The following is a 23,872-nucleotide window of genomic DNA, read 5'->3' as shown; positions in this document are numbered from 1 at the left end:
TTTGAACCCTTACATTCCGTTGATATTAAGTTATTATCTTGGAAAGTTTTGTTTTTGGTTGCAATTTCTTCTGCTAGAAGAGTTTCAGAATTATCTGCTCTGCAGTGTTCTCCTCCTTATCTGGTGTTCCATGCAGATAAGGTGGTTTTACGTACTAACCTGGTTTTCTTCCAAAAGTTGTTTCTAACAAAAACATTAACCAGGAGATAGTCGTGCCTTCTCTGTGTCCGAAACCAGTTTCGAAGAAGGAACGTTTGTTGCACAATTTGGATGTTGTTCGCGCTCTAAAATTCTATTTAGATGCTACAAAGGATTTTAGACAAACATCTTCCTTGTTTGTTGTTTATTCTGGTAAAAGGAGAGGTCAAAAAGCAACTTCTACCTCTCTCTCTTTTTGGATTAAAAGCATCATCAGATTGGCTTACGAGACTGCCGGACGGCAGCCTCCTGAAAGGGTCACAGCTCCTTCCACTAGGGCTGTGGCTTCCACATGGGCCTTCAAGAACGAGGCTTCTGTTGATCAGATATGTAGGGCAGCGACTTGGTCTTCACTGCACTCTTTTACCAAATTTTACAAGTTTGATACTTTTGCTTCTTCTGAGGCTATTTTTGGGAGAAAGGTTTTGCAAGCCGTGGTGCCTTCCATTTAGGTGACCTGATTTGCTCCCTCCCTTCATCCGTGTCCTAAAGCTTTGGTATTGGTTCCCACAAGTAAGGATGACGCCGTGGACCGGACACACCTATGTTGGAGAAAACAGAATTTATGTTTACCTGATAAATTACTTTCTCCAACGGTGTGTCCGGTCCACGGCCCGCTCTGGTTTTTTAATCAGGTCTGATAATTTATTTTCTTTAACTACAGTCACCACGGTATCATATGGTTTCTCCTAAGCAAATATTCCTCCTTAACGTCGGTCGAATGACTGGGGTAGGCGGAGCCTAGGAGGGATCATGTGACCAGCTTTGCTGGCTCTTTGCCATTTCCTGTTGGGGAAGAGAATATCCCACAAGTAAGGATGACGCCGTGGACCGGACACACCGTTGGAGAAAGTAATTTATCAGGTAAACATAAATTCTGTTTTTCTATGGGACTTCCATAGCGCTGGTATTACAAGTCTGTCCTGGGAGGCCAAAAAGTGAGCGGTACACCCTCTACCTCCAAGATTCGTAACGCATTCTAAAGTCAGTAGTTATGAGTTTTACACTACAACGCTGTAGCATAAAACTCATAACTAAAGTGCTAAAAAGTACACTAACACCCATAAACTACCTATTAACCCCTAAACCAAGACCCTCCTGCATCGCAAACACTATAATAAAATGTTTAACCCCTAATCTGCCGCACCGGACATCTCCGCCACTATAATAAACATAATAACCCCTAAACCGCCGCACTCCCGCCTCGCAAACACTAGTTAAATATTATTAACCCCTAATCTGCCGCCCCTAACATCGACACCTACATTATACTTATTAACCCCTAATCCGCCGTCCCCAATGTCGCCACCACTATATTAAATGTATTAACCCCTAAATCTAAGTATAACCCTAACCGTAACACCACCTAACTTAAATATAATTTAAATAAATCTAAAGAAAATTACTATAATTAACTAAATTATTCCTATTTAAAACTAAATACTTACCTATAAAATAAACCCTAAGCTAGCTACAATATAACTAATAGTTACATTGTAGCTATCTTAGGGTTTATTTTTATTTTACAGGCAAGTAGTGTATTTATTTTAACTAGGTAGAATAGTTATTAAATAGTTATTAACTATTTAATAACTACCTAGCTAAAATAAATACAAATTGACCTGTAAAATAAAACCTAACCTAAGTTACACTAACACCTAACATTATACTACAATTAAATAAATTAACTAAATTAAATACAATTAAATAAATTAAATACATTAACTAAATTAACTAAATTAAATAAATTAAATTAGCTTAATCACAAACCCCCCCCCACTAAATTACAGAAAATAAAAAACAAATTACAGATCTTTAAACTAATTACACCTAATCTAATAGCCCTATCAAAATAAAAAAAGCCCCCCCAAAATAAAAAAAAACCCTAGCCTAAACTAAACTATCTTTTGCGGGGCATTGCCCCAAAGTAATCAGCTCTTTTACCTGTAAAAAAAAAAAAATACAAACAACCCCCCCAACAGTAAAACTCACCACCCACACAACCAACCCCCCAAATAAAATACTAACTAAAAAACCTAAGCTCCCCATTGCCCTGAAAAGGGCATTTGGATGGGCATTGCCCTTAAAAAGACATTTAGCTCTTTTGCAGGCCCAAAGCCCTAACCTAAAAAATAAACCCACAAAATACACCCTTAAAAAAATCCTAACACTAACCCCCGAAGATTCATTTACTGGGAGAAATCTTCATCCAAGCGGCAAGATGTCCTCAACGAAGCCGGCAGAAGTGGTCCTCCAGACGGGCAGAAGTGGTCCTCCAGACGGGCAGAAGTGGTCCTCCAGACGGGCAGAAATGGTCCTCCAGACAGGCAGAAGTCTTCATCCAGAATGCATCTTCTATCTTTATCCTTCTGGCGTGGAGCGGGTCCATCTTCAAGACATCCGACGCGGAGCATCCTCTTCAAACAACGGCTTCTTCGTAATGAATATCTCTTTATGTCACGTCATCCAAGATGGCGTCCCTTAGATTCCGATTGGCTGATAGAATTCTTTCAGCCAATCGGAATTAAGATAGAAAAAATCCTATTGGCTGATGCAATCAGCCAATAGGATTGAGCTGACATTTTATTGGCTGCTCCAATCAGCCAATAGAATGCAAGCTCAATTTTATTTGCTGATTGGATCAGCCAGTAGGATTGAAGTTCAATCCTATTGGCTGATTGCATCAGCCAATAGGATTTTTTCTATCTTAATTCCGATTGGCTGAAAGAATTCTATCAGCCAATCGGAATCTAAGGGACGCCATCTTGGATGACGTGACATAAAGAGATATTCATTACGAAGAAGCCGTTGTTTGAAGAGGATGCTCCGCGTCGGATGTCTTGAAGATGGACCCGCTCCACGCCAGAAGGATAAAGATAGAAGATGCATTCTGGATGAAGACTTCTGCCTGTCTGGAGGACCATTTCTGCCCGTCTGGAGGACCACTTCTGCCCGTCTGGAGGACCACTTCTGCCCGTCTGGAGGACCACTTCTGCCGGCTTCGTTGGCGGCGATGTCCGGAGCGGCAGATTAGGGGTTAATAAGTATAATGTAGGTGGCGGCGATGTAGGGGCGGCATATTAGGGGTTAATAAGTGTAAGATTAGGGGTGTTTAGACTCTGGGTTCATGTTAGGGTGTTAGGTGTAAACATAAAATTTGTTTCCCCCTAGGGAATGGGGCTGCGTTACTGAGTTTTAAGCTGCTTTTTTACAGCTGTTAGACTTTTTCTCAGCCAGCTCTCCCCATTGATGTCTATGGGGAAATCGTGCCCGAGCACGTACGACCAGCTCACCGCTGACTTAAGCAGCGCTGGTATTGAAGTGCTGTATGGAGCACAATTTTGCTCTACGCTCACTTCTTGCCTTTTAACGCCGGGTTTGTAAAAACCTGTAATACCAGCGCTGTAGGTAAGTGAGCGGTGAGAAAAAACTGCTCGTTAGCACCGAATAGCTCCTAACGCAAAACTCGTAATCTGGGCCGTTAGTTTTTTAGATTAGTCAAGGGTTAAAATATTTGTGACTACAAGATTAAAGTAAAATTACCCATCTGTTTTAGGGATTCCCAAAGATGAATCACTTTTGCAGTAACATAAAATACTGGTTGATTAGGTTGAGTAAAAAGATCCTTTTCATGTGGGGTGTTGCTGTTGTTGCAGAGTAACAGGACGATATCACTGCTTCATTAATACAGTTATGCTACATGCGAGAAAATTGATCCTTATGCACTGGCTAAAGACAAAACCTCCTATCATTGGATAGTCAAAAAGTAGAGTAGACAGGCAGTTAAGAATTGAGCATTCTGGTGTGAAGTTTAGTTGTGTACTAAAGCCATCTTTGTAAAGTGTGAGATATTTATACTTTCTTAGCCCAACTCAATCAAACAGCAGATAGTAATACCATTTATGTCTTTAAATTATAATTTAGAGGAGCAGTTGAGGGGTAAATTGTGCTTTAGTAGCTTGGGTCAAAGTGCAAGTGAAGGTTTTATGCCTTGAAGAGTTGGTTTGATTGCTCTTGAAATGTGTGTTTAATTTTCTTCGTTCCCTTGATATCTTTATTTGAATGTAAACTTAGGAGCCGGACCATTTTTGGTTCAGCACCTGTGTAGCGCTTGCTGATTGGTGGCTACATTTAGACACCAATCAGAAAGTTCTACCCAGGTGCTGAACCAAAAATAGGCCGGCTCCTTTGCTTACATTCTTGTCTTTTCAAATAAAGATACCAAGAGAATGAAGAAACAATGATAATAGGAGTAAGTTAGAAAATTGATTAAAATTGCATGCTCTGTCTGAATCATGAACATTTTGACTAGACTATCCCTTTAATAATAAGAATTCGCTCCGAGATGTGGGTTAGTTGTTGTCTATACATAACAGTATATAATCTAATGTTAATGATCAGTTTTTCTATGTATGTTGTGTGAACCATTTGCCTTATATACTCTGTACTATGTATTTGTATCCTGCTACTCTTGTGCGTACTTATAAATAAAGTGTTCCAAAAAAACCCCCAACTAAAGTGCAATTACAAACTTGTGTCAATGCTCTCTATGGCAGGTGAACCCATCGGATTCTGAGAATTACAACCGAATGATAGAGCTGTGGTTTGTATTCAGTCTCATCTGGTCAGTCTGCGCATCTGTTGATGAGGACGGACGGAGAAAAATCGACAATTTTCTGAGAGAGATTGAGGGAAGCTTTCCTAACAAGGTGAGAGAAAGAGTGTAACAGGAACGAGTAACCAAATGCAAGAAAAAAGAGATGGAGCTAAGCAAAGAGAGGTGGATTGTGAACTAGAAAGGCTGGGGTTTGCTGATAGATATTGCACATCTGTCATATTATGTTTTCTGTCCCTTTATTAAGGATACCGTCTATGAATATTATGTTGATCCCAAAACAAAGAATTGGGCTTCTTTTGAGGACAAACTGCCAAAGGGATGGAGAATTACACCCAAGTGAGTCTTGTATGAAAAATGTTGCTGTAGAGTTTTGACTGTTAAAGTGATAGTGTTTACTGTGCGTGCAGCATATATTTATTTTATATTTATATATATATATATATATAATAGATTATGTTATATGATATATGGTCTCCTAGCAGGCACTGTGTCTGAATGCCGGCACACAGGAAATATGTGTGTATGCTTCGTGTGCAGTTCATCATCCTTTGATAAGAAATAATAATCATAATAATAATCATCATAATAACAACAATAATCATAATAAAAACATAATCTTATTTTTATAGCGAACAATTTAAAATGACAACACATATTTTCACCAAATGCAGCTTATTTAGAGTAGGCTGCAACTAGTGCTTTTCTCTTTTATATCTTAAAATTACTTTTTCAACTCTACAAATCTATCTATTTTTAAATTAGTAAAATCCAAACAGTTTCTTTTAATAAAACATCTTAAAGGAACAGTCTAATCAAAATTAAACTTTCATGATTCAGATAGGGCATGCAATTTTAAACAACTTTCCAATGTAATTTTACCATCAAATTTGCTTTGTTCTCTTGGTATTCTTTGTTGAAAGCTAAACCTAGGTAAATTCATATGCATCTTTGATGAAGCGCATGTACGCATGCGCGAAACGCGTCAGATAGGAGCTTACCTGGTGTCATCTGTGGAAGCCTGTTCCTAAATAAACCTTTGTTATTTACTACAAGACTCAGCGCTTCTCTTTTCTCGTTCTAACCTCATATGCTAATGTCTAAGCCCTTGAAGGCAGCCTCTTATCTCAGTGCATTTTGACTGTTTTTCACAGCTAGAGGACGTTAGTTCATGTGTGCTATATAGATAACATTGTGTTCACTCTTGTGGAGTCTGCAATGATGAATTACCCTCATGTTTTATTATCTAGGGCTGTAGACTACAGCTGCCCATGTCTTGATGATACATTTACATTGAATGGACAGGAAGAGGAGTTTCTAAAAATAACATTGCTGCATGGGGCAGTTGCCCATAAAGGTGAAAGGGAGAAAAAAGAAGGAAAATAAGGATGCATGATTCCATTTAGAAAAGCACAAACATTAAATTAAAATTGCACTAAATAAAAAAATCTCAGAATAATTAAGACTAAATAATACAATTAAGCAAAACATAATAATAATAATAGTAATAATAATGGGACACTTGGGGGCATTTGTAGCGGCACTGCCCTCATTGTCCCAATGGAACAGCCACCAGTGGTTGTTTACTTTATTAATCATGGTTTGTCAGACATAAAATGTAAGTAGTTATTTTGAACTAAAAAGCTTAAAAATAGGAGAAAAAAAAGAATATTTCTTGTATAGCATTTCACATTCTAAGCACACAAATGAAAGGCAGCCAAGTCTATCCCAGTAAACATACCAACAAAGACTGATATAGCCTTACAGCAGTTATGTGGTAGAAATGAGGCTATGGGTTATTTAACACATTATCTCACGCTTCATTAGATTTAATTACTATAGATCTAATTATTACTAATTACTACTATAACAATTATAGCTAAATATCACCTGCAGCAACTGTTTAAATTGTTACCATAGTAGATTACCAGAGCTAACACAACCAGGTCTAATACATATTTCTGTAGAAAATGTGGCTTCCTTTCCAGTTACATAGTATTTGAAGAAGTATTTATAGGCGAAAAAAAGAATTCTATGTTTTTAATTTGGGAATGAGCGGTCATAAAACCGTGCATCGAGAGAGCACAATTTATACATGTCAAATATATTTTGTTTTGCATTAAGAAAAGTTAAAGCTGTCTAGTTTGCGTTTAGTTAACAGGAAGTGCTACTGTGATTGCTCACTGGGTGATAAACAGATCTCTTACTGTTTTATTGGTGGAGAATAACAAGTCTCGCAAACATAAACACATTTTTTTCCCTCAGTAGAGGAACATTTGTTTTACAGTCAAACAGTAAACCGTAATACTGGATGTTTTCGATGCAACAAAGGGAAAAGTTTAGTTTCCCTTTTAAAGGGACATTGTTTTGCACCAGGGAAAGCGCCAAGTTTACCTATTAGTGCTGAAAAAGGGAAAACACCAAAATGCTGTGAAATTAGATCACTTTTTTTGGAAAACGTATACTAAAACAAAGCACCAAGTATACATTTGGAAATAATTTGCTTTGATTGTTAATGACTGGTTAGTTTTTAAAGCTGGCATAAACTGGCAGGAAGACAGATCACTGTAATCACACACAGGAAGAACTTCATCTCATCAGACAACAAAACACATTGTGGAAGATGTTTCAGCAAAGTCTTTTCTCAACAACTGCTTGCTCAATTCTTTGTTCTACTTGGAAGCAGCTCTGTTAAAAAATCTGTCAGGTTTCCGTTTAGTTAAAGACCCTGTTAAAGTTTAATTTACATACAGGTTTTATCAATCAGCGCTTACAAAGTTTTCTACACAACCCATCAACTTCTAGACTTTGGGGCCGATTTATGAAAGTGCGAGCGGACATGATGCGATGTAGCGTATCATGTCCGCCGCACATCGATAAATGCAGACAACATATGCAGTCGGCACTTATCATTGCACAAGTAGTTCTTGTGAACTGCTTATGCAAAGCCACCCCCTGCAGATTCGCGGCCAATCAGCCACTAGCAGGGGTGTCAATCAGCCCGATTGTATAGGATCGGGCGGATTGATGTCCAAAGCCTCAGAGCAGGTGGACAAGTTATGGAGCAGTGGTCTTTAGACCACTGCTTCATAACTGCTGTTTCCAACGAGCCTGAAGGAGCTTGATAATTCGGCCCCTATGTCAATCTTGTCTGCAATCTGCTCTCAGTTCTAAACTAATCAACTTCTTCTCAATTCAGTTCTCTCTTGCTTACTTGCTTCAGTTTTGCGGGGTCTCAGACAGCTCTAGCCCGCAGGTGCAATCCCACTTTCTCTCTCTCTGTGCACACACATCACTTGACATAAACATCAACAGAAAACAAAGATTTCTCAGCACTAGTTTAACCCTTTAATTACAGGGTTAACTTGTCTACATTGGAACAACATTCCGATGTAGACAAATTAAAATCCTGCGATCGTGCACGTGATCGCAAGAATTCAATGATGGGATCAGGTCAGGGGAGCATCCCTATGAAGCTAGGCACGCCCTCCAGACCGCAATATTCTTAATTAGTTTCTTATCTCTTGCACCATGTTATATTTCAAAGTGTTATCCTTATAATTCACTTTAATTGTCTTTGTTTCTCCAATTCATCTTCTTTATCATCATCCTTTGATACGTTTCTCATCTCTGTCTTGTGATTTATCTCCCACTTCCTTGTTTTCTTTCAACCTTTTAATTCTTTTGACAATCTTTGCTCCCTTTAATTCATTATTAAAATGTGCTCCTGTTTGTATGAAAATGGGAATAATTATATCTCTCTCTCCTCAGCACCCCATTCTATAAGATTATGGTACCCACAGTGGACACAGTAAGGTACCAATTCATCATCAATGCCCTGGTGTCCCATCAGATCCCAGTCCTTCTTGTAGGACCTGTTGGCACCGGTAAGACCTCCATTGCCCAGAGTGTCCTGCAATCTCTTAACTCCAACAGTTGGACAGTACTGACAGTGAACATGTCGTCTCAGGTACTTATAAGGTCGATTTTATAAAGCATACATATTACATATCCAATGTTTTATAAGTAGTATATGGCACATGATACAAATACACAGGGACAAAGTTTGCATTTTAATAAAGAAACAGAAAATGTCATTTGTTGTGGAATTAGTTATGTAATTTTGTTAGTTCCTTGTTTAGAATATGCTAAAGTAATATTCACAAACATCTCTACAATTAGCTTACTTTCCTTCCTCTCTCACCAGACCACTTCAACCAATGTCCAGAACATAATTGAAAGCCGTGTGGAAAAGCGTACAAAGGGAGTTTATGTGCCAGTGGGGGGCAAGAAGCTTATCACCTTTATGGATGACCTTAATATGCCCGCCAAAGACACCTTTGGATCTCAGCCGCCTCTTGAGTTACTCCGTCTCTGGATTGACTATGGTTTTTGGTATGATCGACAGAACCAGTCTATCAAATATGTCAAGGTTAGTTCCTTCTATGTTATGTTCCTGGTTCCTATTATGTCACCATGCATTGCTTCCTAGCTCTTCTAACACTTTCTTTGACCCTCTCATTTCTTGGTTATTTTGTTTTACCTTGAATCCTTTGTAAGAAAACTAGAGGTTCCTTAAATAATGGAGGTGGTCTTCACTCTACATCTTACCCTTCATGGCTATTTTGTTATGGTTGTTTATACAGGGTACTCAATTATGTAATAAGTAGGGTTACATAAAAGAACAAAGACAACTTCATTATGCTACCCATTGTAAGACTTATAATTTTTAGCTCAATAAGCCAAAAATCTGTTACGTTCTTTGATGATTTATTTCCTTTCCTTCAGCCTTCCTCCTAATTCATTGCAAACTTTACCAGATTTTTTGTTTCAGATATTCTTTTTTTACATTTCACTGCATTGTATCTACAGCATATCAAGAATTCATTTATTTTTTGTCTCTTCAACATTAATTTTATTTTTACATAGTTTGTCTCTTTCTTCTTACTCTAGGGAATGTTCCTCATGGCAGCAATGGGTCCTCCTGGTGGCGGTCGCACGGCTATATCTGGTCGACTCCAGAGCAGGTTCAACCTCATTAATATGACATTTCCCACAGTGAGTAATCAATTACACTGCAAATTTTACGCTAACACCTTAATCAGATACTGTAAACTTTATCCAGAGACATTGTCCAGTAAATACTTGATGTTGGTAGGTTTTCTCACTGAACTCCTTGCCTTCCAGGAATCCCAGATCAAGCGGATCTTTGGAACAATGATGAGTCAAAAGCTTCAGGATTTTGAGGAGGAAGTGAAGCCAATTGGGGAAGTAATAACACAGGCTACCGTGGAGTTGTACAATGCAGTTACCCAGAGATTCCTTCCCACTCCAGCTAAAATTCACTATCTGTTTAATCTGAGGGACATTTCAAAGGTGAGTAGAGAATGATATCAACAAGTTTAGAAGAAAGACAAAAAAGATAAGCATATTGAAAGACAAGGATAAAAGGAAATGATATACAACAATAAAAGGAGAGCTGAATCATTATGAGTGTGAGAGGTGGTAAACTTACTGCTTGTTCATGATGAGGGGCCAGCGAGCAATGGTGTGGAATTAATGATACAGTAGTATTAATCACCCTTTCCTTTCCTCCCTAGGTATTTCAGGGCATGTTACGAGCCCATCGAGACCTCCATGACACCAAACACAGCATTAGCAGATTATGGGTCCATGAATGCTTTAGGTAAAATGCAAATTCATTGAACATAGAAAAAGAAATATAAATATTTACTGTACATTCCCATAAATATTTGTTTCTAAAATTAGAAAAAGACAAATATGGACATGTTATAGTGTGTATGAAACAAGTAGAAAAAAAACTTTGAAACTATGTTCCTAGACATTTTTCTACCTGTGTCCTAACTGCCTCATCTTACCTGTGTATGTGTAGAAACAAAATACGGTTAATGTGTTTATAAGTTGTACAACATTATGCTAACCCAGCCACTTAATGAGGGGCCACATAATACAAAGTTTAAAGGTAATTCATTCCAGATAAAACACCAAAGTGCTAAAGTGCAAGCTGTTTACTATTCACAGGGTATTTTCCGACCGTCTGGTGGATTCAGTGGATATGGAGGCTTTTGTAGGAATCCTGAGTGAAAAGTTGGGTTCTCTCTTTGACCTTACATACCACAATTTGTGCCCGAGCAAAACCCCTCCTGTGTTTGGTAGGTGCCACAACAAATATATTATCACCATTTTTGTCTCTTTACCTCCTTTCTCCTTTTATATATTTTCAGATTTGTGTCTTTCTATCGGTATGCACTTGAAGCCTAATGGCATCATTCTCCATGTTATTATTTTTTATTAACTTCTTTTATCCGTTCATCTTCCTCTCTTTCCCGCACTCTCATCTTCTTTCCTTTTTATACATTTTTGCTTTCATTCAAATATGTTTAATGACCCTTAAACTTTCGTTATTCTTCTCACGAATCTTCTCTTTCATATCTAACCCCTAATATTTCTCTCTGTCTCCTGTAGGGGATTTCATGCGGGAGCCTCCTGTGTATGAAGATATAACTGATTTACAGGCCCTAAAGAATTTTATGAACCACCAATTAGAAGAGCAGATCCAGGTTCCAGGGTCTGCTACCAAAAGCCTTGTCCTTTTCACTGATGCAATTCTACATGGTGTGTTCTACTGTATCTAAATCTAGAAATTTACACATACACACGTGTATATATATATATATATATATAATCTGTGTGTATACATACATACATTTATATATGTGGGTGGGTGTTATAGAACAAGTGGTCAAGAAAATAGAAAATTAAGGAATTATAGGAAATACTGTCTGAAAGATAGTGGTGGTTAATGAAATAAACAAAGAGGAAAACTTTTATGAAAAACTAACAGCTAGATTACGAGTTTTGCATTATGAGTGAAAAAGCCTCATAACGCTGCTTTTTCACTACCGCTGTTTTTACGAGTCTTGCAGATATAGCTGTACTGCACACACCTTTTTGGCCGTAACGCAACGTAACTACCGCACCTTTCAAAAAATCCATTTTCAATGGGACTTCCATAGCGCCGGTATTACGAGTTTTGCCTGGGAGGCCAATAAGTGAGTGGTACACCCTATACCGTCAAGATTCGTACCGCCATCTAAAGTCAGTAGTTACGAGTTTTACATTACAAATCTGTAGCATAAAACTCATAACTATAGTGTTACAAAGTACGCTAACACCCATGAACTACCTATTAACCCCTAAACCGAGGCCCTTCCGCATCGCAAACACTAAAATAAAATTATTAACCCCTAATCTGCCACTCCGGACATCGCCGCCACTATAATAAACATATTAACCCCTAAACCGCCGCACTCCCGCATCGCAAACACTAGTTAAATATTATTAACCTCTAATCTACCGCCCCCAACGTCACCGCCGCCACTATACTAAAGTTATTAAACCATAAACCTAACCCTAAGTCTAACCCTAACGACCACTAACTTTAATATAATTAAAATAAATCTAAATAAAAATTACTATCATTAACTAAATAATACCTATTTAAAACTAAACACCTATAAAATAAACCCTAAGCTACCTACAATATAACTAATAGTTACATTGTAGATAGCTTAGGTTTTATTTTTATTTCACAGGCAAGTTTGTATTTTTTTTAACTAGGTAGACTAGTTAGTAAATAGTTATTAACTATTTACTAACTACCTAGTTTAACTAAATATAAACTTACCTGTCAAATAAAACCTAACCTGTCTTACACTAACAATTAAATCAATTACATTAATTTAATACAATTAACTAAATTACAAAAAAATAAACACTAAATTACACAAAATAAAAAAAGAAATTATCAAATATTTAAACTAATTACACCTATTCTAATAGCCCTATCAAAATAAAAAAGCCCCCCCCCCCCCAAATAAAAAAAAACCCTAGCCTACACTATACTGCCAATAGCCCTTAAAAGGGCCTTTTGCGGGGCATTGCCCCAAAGAAATCAGCTCTTTCACCTGTAAAAAAAATACAAACAACCCCCAACAGTAAAACCCACACAGCCAAACCCCCCAAATAAAATCCTATCTAAAAAACCTAAGCTCCCCATTGCCCTGAAAAGGGTATTAGGATGGGCATTGCCCTTAAAAGGGCATTTAGCTCTTTTCCATTGCCCAAGCCCTAAGCTAAAAATAAAATCCACCCAATAAACCCTTAAAAAAACCTAACACTAACCCCCGAAGATCCACTTACAGTTTTTGAAGACCGGACATCCATCCTCATCCAGCCGGGAGAAGTCTTTATCCAAGCGGGCAGAAGTCCTCAACGAAGCCGGGAGAAGTCTTCATCCAAGCGCCAAGAAGTAGTCCTCCAGGCGGGCAGAAGTCTTCATCCAGACGGCATCTTCTATCTTCATCCTTCCGACACGGAGCGGCTCCATCTTCAAGACATCCGGCACGGAGCATCCTCTTCTGTCGATGGCTACTGAAGAATGAAGGTTCCTTTAAGGGACGTCATCCAAGATGGCGTCCCTTGAATTCCGATTGGCTGATAGAATTCTATCAGCCAATCGGAACTAAAGTGGAAAAAATCCTATTGGCTGATGCAATCAGCCAATAGGATTGAGCTTCAATCCTTTTGACTGATCCAATCAGCCAATAGGATTGAGCTCGCATTCTATTGGCTAATTGGAATATTTGCTGATTTCTTTTTTATTTTGTGTAATTTAGTGTTTATTTTTTTTGTAATTTAGTTAATTGTATTTAATTAATGTAATTGATTTAATTGTAGTGTAATGTTAGGTGTTAGTGTAAGACAGGTTAGGTTTTATTTTACAGGTACATTTGTATTTATTTTAACTAGGTAGTTAGTAAATAGTTAATAACTATTTATTAACTAGTGTACCTAGTTAAAATAAATACAAACTTAGCTGTGAAATAAAAATAAAACCTAAGATAGCTACAATATAACTATTAGTTATATTGTAGCTAGCTTAGGTTTTATTTTATAGGTAAGTATTTAGTTTTAAATAGGAATTATTTAGGTATTAATTGTAATTTTTATTTAGATTTATTTTAATTATATTAAAGTTAGTGGGTGTTAGGGTTAGGGTTATGTTAGGGTTAGACTTAGGGTTAGGGGTTAATAACTTTAGTATAGTGGCGGCGACATTGGGGGCAGCAGATTAGGGGTTAATAAGTGTAGGTAGGTAGTGATGACATTGGGGGCGGCAGATTAGGGGTTAATAAGTGTAATGTAAGTGGTGGCGATGTTAGGTGCAGTAGATTAGGGGTTAATAAGTGTAATGTAGGTGGCGGCGATGTTAGGGGCGGCAGATTAGGAGTTAATAAGTGTAGGTAGGTGGCAGCGATGTCGGGTGCGGCAGATTACGGGTTAATAAATGTAATTTAGGTGTCGGCGATGTCAGGGGCGGCAGATATGGGGTGTTTAGACTCAGGGTTTATGTTAGGGTGTTAGGTGTAAACATAACTTTGGTTTCCCCATAGGAATCAATGGGGCTGCGTTACGGAGCTTTAGGCTCCTTTATTGCAGGTGTTAGGCTTTTTTTTGAGCCGGCTCTCCCCATTGATTTCTATGGGGAAATCGTGCACGAGCACGTAAAACCAGCTCAAAGCAGCGCTGGTATTTGTGTGCGGTATGGAGCTCAACGCTGCCATATTGCCTGCTAATGCCGGGTTTTTGCAAACCTGTAATAGCAACGCTATAGGGAGGTGAGCGGTGGAAATAACTTGCAAATTATTACCGAGCCGCTCATAACGCAAAACTCGTCATCTAGCCGTAAGTCATGGTAAGTATTGTTAAACAAGAAGACAAAGGTATAGCTAGTCTGAAGTAAAGGATAGAGAATTTATAATTGACAGAAAACACCTCTTTACTTGTAGCTATTGTCTATGGAGAATTAACAATTGATTTTTATTTAACATCATTTGACATGGATAAAATTGCACCTTCATTAAATTGTTCTGGGGCTTCGAAAAATGTTATTGATTATATTCAGTATATGTAAAAATATTGTATGGTGTTTATGTGTATCATTACTCCTTTATATCATTGTGTCAAAATGGCCTTTTCTATACAGCAGTATGTCACAAGGCAAGTTTAAAGTCACGTTGCAATATATACAGACAGAGGGAGCTATAAATATACAGCAATTTATTTATCTCCTTATCCGTTCTTCTTTTCAATCAGTGACCCGTATTGTGCGAGTTATTGGGCAGCCACGGGGAAACATGTTACTTGTTGGCATTGGTGGCAGCGGGCGGCAAAGCCTGGCAAGGCTTGCGTCATACATCTGTGAATACAAGGTGTTCCAGATTGAAGTGACCAGAGGATATCGTAAACAGGAATTCAGAGAAGGTGAGAAAGGAAAAAGATTGTGATAAAAGATGGGAGATGGGGAGAAACAAAACAAATGAGATAAGGAGAGACAATGAATTGGAACGTGACTGTAAAAGAGAAAAGAAATGGGATGATAGGGAAAAGAAAGAATGGTGAGAAAATGAGTTGGGGGAGAGAAGGAGTTATTGGGGACAATTTTTAATGAGATTTGTACTTAAAAAATACCATATATTCTCTTCCCACCTTCTTGACTTTTATTTGTTTTTTACTTTCCATCTGATATTTCTGCCTATCGCAGACATTAAGAAGTTGTACCGCCTGACTGGAGTAGATGGCCGTCCGTCTGTCTTTTTGTTGACAGACACTCAGATTACTGATGAAGCTTTCCTAGAAGACGTTAATAATGTGCTGAGCTCCGGAGAGGTGCCCAATCTGTACAAGGCAGATGAGTTTGAGGAGGTAACATATACTAAACCACATGGTGTTTATCAAGAGTTTATCAACCTCTGTAACAGGTACTGGCAGGGAAACACAGGTATAGACGAGCGGTAGTCCAGGGCCTGCCATCTAACTATTAGAAACATTTTTGCCTGCATGAGGACTTACTTAAGGGACAAAATCAGTATATATCACAGGTGAAATGTGTCCAGTGAAGTATACCATTGTGAAAGATAGCAGATAATGTGCTGTAAAGAAATAAACCAAATCCCTAAAAAATTATGTCAAATTCAGAGAGGTGATACGATAAATAGTATGTCTGTTGCTCTATGCTGAACTGTAAATTTATTTTCCTCCTTCTTGTAATTAAGGTTTTCTGTATTGTTTGTCATTCGGACATTTCTAAAGATTTGCTGCATCTGCAATCCCAAATTTTGGAATGTAAAATAGATTACTGAAATATATTTGACCACTATGGGTTTTATTTATAAATCTGGGAATGAAGTCTCAGAGCCTTGTTAAAAATAACTGCTGCTTCCTAAACGCACAGGTGTTGGAGTTAAATTATCCTGGACTGATTCTTGACCAATCAAGTGAGAATAGGCAGCAGGACTTGATTCACAATGTTAAATGGAGATAGCAGGTGCTACACACTCACCCCAAACGTGCACAGACAGGTTCTCTAGCTGGGAGCCTTGTCCACTTGCTGCTTGAAAAAAATAATTCTTTAATCTGAAAATGGGACACAAGTGACTAATGTAGCAATATGTGAAACCAGAAAGCCCTTTCCATTATTAGAGAAAAATACTGCTCCATAGATTTCTACTTCTTATATTGAATATTGTTTGATCATTATTTGTCCTTCTAGTCTCATGTGTTCAAATTCCTGCTGCTTCACTGCTTGAGATTATGATAATACTCGCTTCATAGACTTGGCTTTATCTAACTTGTTAGTGCAGTAGACTGAATTTTGAATACCTACCTGCTTGTAGATTTTATATATATATATATATATATATATATATATATATATATATATATATATATATATATATATATATATATATATATATATATATATATATATAAACAGTTGTATGCAAAGGTTTAGGCGCCCCTGACAATTTCAATGATTTTCATTTATAAATAATTGGGTGTTTGGATCAGCAATTTCATAACAGAAAATGTGCAATATACATCAAAACAAAATTAGACAGGTGCATAAATTTGGGCACCCCAGCAGTAATATCACAATAATATTTAGTAGAGCCTCCTTTAGCAGAAATAACAGCCTCTAGACGCTTCCTATAGCCTGTAATGTGTGTCTGGATTCTGGATGAAGGTATTTTGGACCATTCCTCCTTGCAAAACATCTCCAGTTCAGTTAGGTTTGAAGGTTGCCGAGCATGGACAGCCCGCTTCAAATCACCCCACAGATTTTCAATGATATTCAGGTCTAAGGACTGGGATTGCCATTGCAGAACATTGTACTTGTTCCTCTGCATAAATGCCAGAGTAGATTTTGAGCAGTGTTTTGGGTCGTTGTCTTGTTGAAATATCCAGCTCTGGCGTAACTTCAACTTTGTGACTGATTCCTCAACATTATTCTCAAGTATCTGCTGATATTGAGTGGAATCCATGCGACCCTCAACTTTAACAAGATTCCCAGTACTGGCACTGGCCACACAGCCCCACAGCATGATGGAACATCCACCAAATTTTACTGTGGCTAGCAAGTGTTTGTCTTGGAGCGCTGTGTTCTTTTGCCGCCATGCATAGCGCTCCTTGTTATGACCAAATAACTCAATCTTTGTTTCATCAGTACCCAGCACCTTCTTCCAAAATGAAGCTGGCTTGTCCAAATGTGTGTTTGCATACCTTAAGCGACTCTGTTTGTGGCGTGTGTGCAGAAAAGGCTTCTTCCGCATCACTCTCCCATACGCTGAATTGTTAAACGATGCACAGTGACACCATCTGCAGCAAGATGATGTTGCAGGTCTTTGGAGGTGGTCTGTGGGCTGTTTTTGACCGTTCTCACCATCCTTTGCGTTTGCCTCACCGATATTTTACTTCTGGCCTTAACAAGAACTGTGCCTGTGGTCTTCCATTTCCTCACTATGTTCCTCACAGTGGACACTGACAGCTTAATTCTCTGCGATAGCTTTTTGTAGCCTTCCCCTAAACTATAATGTTGAGCAATCTTTGTTTTCAGGTCATTTGAGAGTTGTTTTGAGGCCCCCATGTTGCCACTCTTCAGAGGAGAGTCAAAGAGAACAACAACTTGCAATTGGCCACCTTAAATACTTTTTCTCATGATTGGATGCACCTGTCTATGAAGTTCAAGGCTTAATGGGCTCACCAAACCAATTGTGTGTTCCAATTAATCAGTGCTAGGTAGTTACAGGTATTTAAATCAACAAAATGACAAGGGTGCCTAAACCTGTCTAATTTTGTTTTGATACATATTGCACATTTTCTTTTAATCCAATAAACCTAATTTCACTACTGAAATATTACTGTGTCCTTCAGTTATTTGATAGATCAAAATGAAATTGCTGATCCAAACACCCAATTATTTATAAATGAAAATCATGGAAATTATAAACGTTTGCATATGACTGTATATATATATATATGTGTGTGTGTATATATATATATATATATATATATATATATATATATATATATATATATATATATATATATAAATATAAAGAATAATACAGTATGTCTGCTTTCAATAGTGCACCACATTGCATACAGTTTCCACAACAATAATGCAGCACTAATCACCTAATTCTTTCTGCTATATTGAATACAATTGGAAGTGTGTATGAGGTCACATAATGTTGTGGTGGAGCTGCATGTGTCCAGCAGATGCCAGTTGCACAGCCCTGCATTAAATGATTGTTTTTTTTCTGTCCTTGCTGTTATATTCTCAGTTCTTCTTGTTCCTCTGCTTGAATCTCTATGCAGTCTCTATATGCTGGAAGCATGTCTGTTATGTTTCATAGATTAAGGGCATCCTGCAGGAGAAGGCGCGAGTCGACAATATACCCGACACTCAAGAGAGTTTATTCAACTTTTTAATTGAGAGAGTGAGGAACAATCTGCATATTATTCTGTGCATGAGCCCAGTAGGAGAACCGTTCCGGTAAGATATCATCACGTTGCTGTAATCACAAGTGTTATGACTTAAAAAGTTATAAAGGCTCAAAGATATGAGGTCGCGGGTGTTAGAAAAAAAAAGGCAGGCAAAAAGCTTTAACATTGATATAAATACATATACATCTCTAAAGATGTATATGTGTGTGTATATATATATATATATATATATATATATATATATGTGTGTGTCTGTACAGTATATATATATATATATATATATATATGTATTTACAGACATATATATACAGTATATATACATATAAACACATAAATACATATGTAAACATATATATATATATATATATATATGTGTGTGTGTGCAAAGGAGCTTTTTGCAGTCAAGTAGATGAAAACAATACTGTGTATTTACTGCAAAGTTTTCACATATCAATGTTCTGCACATAGCGAAAAATGATCTATGTATTTTTAAAAAGATATTCCTATATATATCTGTATATATCTATCTATCTATATATATATATATATATATATATATATATATATATATATATATACACATCTAATATTATATAGATATAGATATACTGTATATGTGTGCAAAAAATCACCATTTCTCAGAGGGCAGAAAAGCTGCGGTAGGGGCAGGCAGAAAACGCTTTGACGAGGGGACTGTCAGAAAAGAATGAATTGTTACAAATGTATTAGTAAATAGATGCTTTACAATATTATACATGCATAAATCAAATTCGAATAGTAGTATATATCAAATATGATGCTTGAATTTAAGTGATTTTTACGTTTACTGTCCCTTTAAATTCCATTATAATCAATTGAGCCCATCTATCGCATAACCATTTACATCTCTGTGCATAGAACAAGTTCCACTGTGTAGAATAACGTATCACAAAATTGCTTTGTGCATCACAAAAAAAAAACTTCAAAACCTTACAGAACAAATTAATTAAAGTGAAAAAAACTCCTTTGATCCACAGTCCAAAAGAAAACTTGGAAACAGTGAAAAAAAGCAAAAAAACGTAATAACCTTGTCAGCCGAAAGCAATATAGTCTTTATGAATTCCACAAGCTGGCTTAGGTGTAGATGAAAAATCCTGACCATATCTCTAGAATGCCCATAGCCAAGGCCAACGAGACATCTTCCTAACAACACGGACATATAAATATTTTACAATTGCAAACATTTACATAAACCATTTTATAATTGTGTTTCCTTAGTGTTTAAGTTGTGATTTATTGTTTTTCCAAGTTGCTAGCATTTTTCATTTGGTTTCCGAGATATCATGTATTGGGCACCTCACACAACTAGAGATCTTAATGACAGGAACGCCCACAAACAAATTACTGCAAAAGATAGGTCAAGCGATTCTCATTGAATTTCTTACATAATCATGCCTTTACATTGAGGTCCCTCAGTAACCTCACGAGCAGCTGTGTCTCCAATTCTAAGAGGTCTTTTTGAACCCTCTTCTGGTACAAATTTACATAAGGGCCTCTAAAATTAGTAGGATAGAACTCAGACTGTTTCCTATTAGAGACTGAATTTCAGAATCAACCGGACCGTAACTCTCCAAGCGTTCTCAATTCATTGAGAGTTATAAAGTCTCCAAATTTGAAACCTGCTGAGTTCATCTCATTTACAATAATACTATTGTTTGCCCTGCTACTATCACAGTTATCATCTTGGACCTCTGTATTTACATCAACATTATCTAGTATATTAGATGCATTTTTCTCTTTTTGCATGTTAAAAAACCTTTTCAAAGTCAATTTTCTGACAAATTTATTAATGTCAATGATGGTTCTAAATGCTGAGAAAGTGTTTGTGGGGGCAAAACCCAGTCCTTTGCTCAATAGGGATTTTTCACCATCTGTAAGCTCCGTTTTTGATAGATTCAATACCCACAGTCCTTCATATTGGTCTTGTGTGTTTTTCTTGAGGACTTTCTTAACTCTTCTACCAGCCCTCCTTGTGCGCCTCCTAAAGGGACAGCTGGTATAGCTTTATCTTTGGGGCGTACAACAGGGTCTTCATCCACATCTGTGTCGCTGTCGCTCAATACCTGTAAAGACAAGAGGAGGCAGGAAGGAAGAGAAATAGACTTGGAAGAGGAAGAAGGAGGGGGAGAGGGGGGAGAGAGCGATCTGGGTCCTGTCGGCACAGAGGAACCACTTCCATCAGATATATAAGAATCTTGATCTGAGGTATCAGTTGAAGAAAAGGCCACCTTGCGTTTAGATTTGTGTTTCAGTATCGGTTTTGGATTGGTAACTTCAATAACTTCTGTAGACAATGATTGGTTCTTTTAGATATAGATATACTGTGTAATATATATATATATATATATATATATATATATATATATATATATATATATATATATATATATATATACATATATATATATATACTGAATAGAGAAATATTTTTCTATGTGAAGAACATTGGAATGTGAAATATTCATATTTTCATGTCGGGTTAACATACTTGAGAATATGCAATTGTGTTTGCACGCAAGTAGGGTGGGTTTGTTTCTTCATTGACTTCTATGGGGAAATAGGTTATCGCAAGCGTGATATTGTAAATTGGGCTTTTTCAAATTAGCACGCAAGCAAAAACAGTTTACTTCCAACTTGTAATACGAGCGCAACCCGACATGCGCAAAAAGCGTACTTCTAGCGCAGTTAACGCTCGAGCAGGAGCCCTCAGAGGGAAGAAAAGCTGCGGTAGGGGCAGGCAGAAAACGCTTTGACAAGGGGGCAGTCAGATAAGGATGAATTGTTACAAATTTATTAGTAAATAGATACTTTACAATATTATACATGCGTAAATCAAATTTGAATAGTAGTATATATCAAATATGATGCTTGAATTTAAGTGATTTTTACATTTACTGTCCCTTTAAATTCCATTATAATCAATTGAGCCCATCTATCACATAACCATTTACATCTCTGTGCATAGAACAAGTTCCACTGTGTAGAATAACGTATCACAAAATTGCTTTGTGCATCACAAAAAAAAACTTCAAAACCTTACAGAACAAATTAATTAAAGTGAAAAAAACTCCTTTGATCCACAGTCCAAAAGAAAACTTGGAAACAGTGAAAAAAAGCAAAAAAACGTAAAAACCTTGTCAGCCGAAAGCAATATAGTCTTTATGAATTCCACAAGCTGGTTTAGGTGTAGATGAAAAATCCCGACCATATCTCTAGAATGCCCATAGCCAAGGCCAACGAGACATCTTCCTAACAACACGGACATATAAATATTTTACAATTGCAAACATTTACATAAACCATTTTATAATTGTGTTTCCTTAGTGTTTAAGTTGTGATTTATTGTTTTTCCAAGTTGCTAGCATTTTTCATTTGGTTTCCGAGATATCATGTATTGGGCACCTCACACAACTAGAGATCTTAATGACAGGAATGCCCACAAACAAATTACTGCAAAAGATAGGTCAAGCGATTCTCATTGAATTTCTTACATAATTGTGCCTTTACATTGAGGTCCCTCAGTAACCTCACGAGCAGCTGTGAATCTAGGCCATTTTCTGTGATGAGATTGATTTATGGTGGTTAAAGACTAAAACTTAAGGGATGCAAAAATGTTGACCGCAAAAGCTAAATATCAAAGATGCAGGGAACACTGTTGGGGGGATCTCATACTCTCCTACCTATTTCTATCTATCTTTATTAGTTTATTTTTTAAATACCCTTGCTCATAATTTTAACCTTTAAGCCCTCTATTTAACTCTGTGTAGCAGCTAGCAACATTAAGGTTTGGGAGTGCAGTAGTAATAAATGGGGGTGCATATCCCCAGAACCCCTCTAGAACCACCAATGATGTGGATACTTAGTTCTTTGTTACTAGTTTTTTTTTCCCCTCACAGGAATCGTATCCGACAATATCCAGCTCTTGTAAACTGTACCACCATAGACTGGTTTTCAGAATGGCCTCAGGATGCTTTGCTGGAGGTGGCAGAGCGATATCTGGATGGAGCAGAGCTGGGGACTTTGGAAGGGGTGAGTCCTGTAGGATTAAGTCATGGATAAGTCCCATGGGGCCCACTTTTGCCTAAACCTAAGGTAACCCTTACTCATTCATGCCTCTGGTTGCATCCTCTACTGTATGCCTACAACTTTCCTATCTGTCCGTTTTTCTCCTTGTTTTTTCAACCCACAGAAACACTGTTCCTTAAATTTTAATTTCCTTTGTTTTCTCAATAATTTATTTGTGACAGATCCATGGGAAGGTGGCACGAATCTTTGTGACAATGCATCGATCCGTAGCTGAGTATTCACTGAAAATGAAACTAGAAATGAAAAGGCAAAATTACATTACTCCAACAAGCTATCTGGAAGTGGTGTCTAGATACAAGAGGTGAGATACTATTGCATAAAAACTTTTTTATGCCACTACAGAAAAAACTATCGGCTAGATTACGAGTTGTGCGTTAGAAGCTACGCGGTGCTAACGAGCAGTTTTTGCTCACCGCTCACTTACATGCAGCGCTGGTATTACGGGTTTTTACAAACCTGTCGTTAAAAGACTATAAGTGAGTGTTGAGCAAAATTTTGCTCCTTACCGCACTCCAATACCAGCGCTGCTTAAGTCAGCGGTGAGCTGGTGTAACGTGCTCGTGCACGATTTCCCCATAGGTATCAACGGGGAGAGCCAGCAAAAAAGCAGCGTAAAACTCAGTAACGCAGCCCCATTGATTCCTATGGGTAAAGAAAATTTATGTCTACACCTAACACCCTAACATGAACCCAGAGTCTAAACACCCCTAATCTTACACTTATTAACCCCTAATCTGCCGCCCCCGACATCACCGACACCTGCATTATATTTATTAACCCCTAATCTGCCGCTTGGACATCGCCGCCACCTACATTATAGTTATGAACCCCTAATCTGCTGCCCCCAACATCGCCGACACCTACATTATTTTTATTAACCCCTAATCTGCCGCCCCCAATGTCGCTGCAACCTACCTACACTTTTTAACCTCTGATCTGCCGCCCCCAACGTTGCCGCCACTATAATAAACATATTAACCCCTAAACCGCCGCACTCCCGCCTCACAAACATTAGTTAAATATTATTAACCCCTTCTGGCCCTAACATCGCCGCCACCTACC

General features: G+C 37.6%; 1 protein-coding gene across 1 annotated transcript in view; it reads left to right on the top strand.

The window, feature by feature from the left end:
* The window catches only part of DNAH2 (dynein axonemal heavy chain 2), a 456,831-nt gene that overhangs the window by 324,261 nt on the left and 108,698 nt on the right, over window positions 1–23,872 (top strand). The window contains exons 45-58 of the mRNA XM_053719507.1: window positions 4,755–4,907; window positions 5,061–5,152; window positions 8,585–8,783; window positions 9,021–9,245; window positions 9,767–9,871; window positions 10,001–10,189; window positions 10,414–10,499; window positions 10,856–10,986; window positions 11,300–11,449; window positions 14,993–15,160; window positions 15,441–15,601; window positions 18,595–18,734; window positions 22,621–22,753; window positions 22,972–23,111. Of these exons, the coding sequence (XP_053575482.1) occupies window positions 4,755–4,907; window positions 5,061–5,152; window positions 8,585–8,783; window positions 9,021–9,245; window positions 9,767–9,871; window positions 10,001–10,189; window positions 10,414–10,499; window positions 10,856–10,986; window positions 11,300–11,449; window positions 14,993–15,160; window positions 15,441–15,601; window positions 18,595–18,734; window positions 22,621–22,753; window positions 22,972–23,111 (2,072 nt within the window). The remainder of the gene's footprint in view (window positions 1–4,754; window positions 4,908–5,060; window positions 5,153–8,584; window positions 8,784–9,020; window positions 9,246–9,766; window positions 9,872–10,000; window positions 10,190–10,413; window positions 10,500–10,855; window positions 10,987–11,299; window positions 11,450–14,992; window positions 15,161–15,440; window positions 15,602–18,594; window positions 18,735–22,620; window positions 22,754–22,971; window positions 23,112–23,872) is intronic.

The sequence above is a fragment of the Bombina bombina genome, chromosome 6, assembly GCF_027579735.1.
Source record: "Bombina bombina isolate aBomBom1 chromosome 6, aBomBom1.pri, whole genome shotgun sequence".
In the NCBI taxonomy this organism is placed as follows: domain Eukaryota; kingdom Metazoa; phylum Chordata; class Amphibia; order Anura; family Bombinatoridae; genus Bombina; species Bombina bombina.
This window is presented reverse-complemented; position numbering and strand designations above follow the sequence as displayed.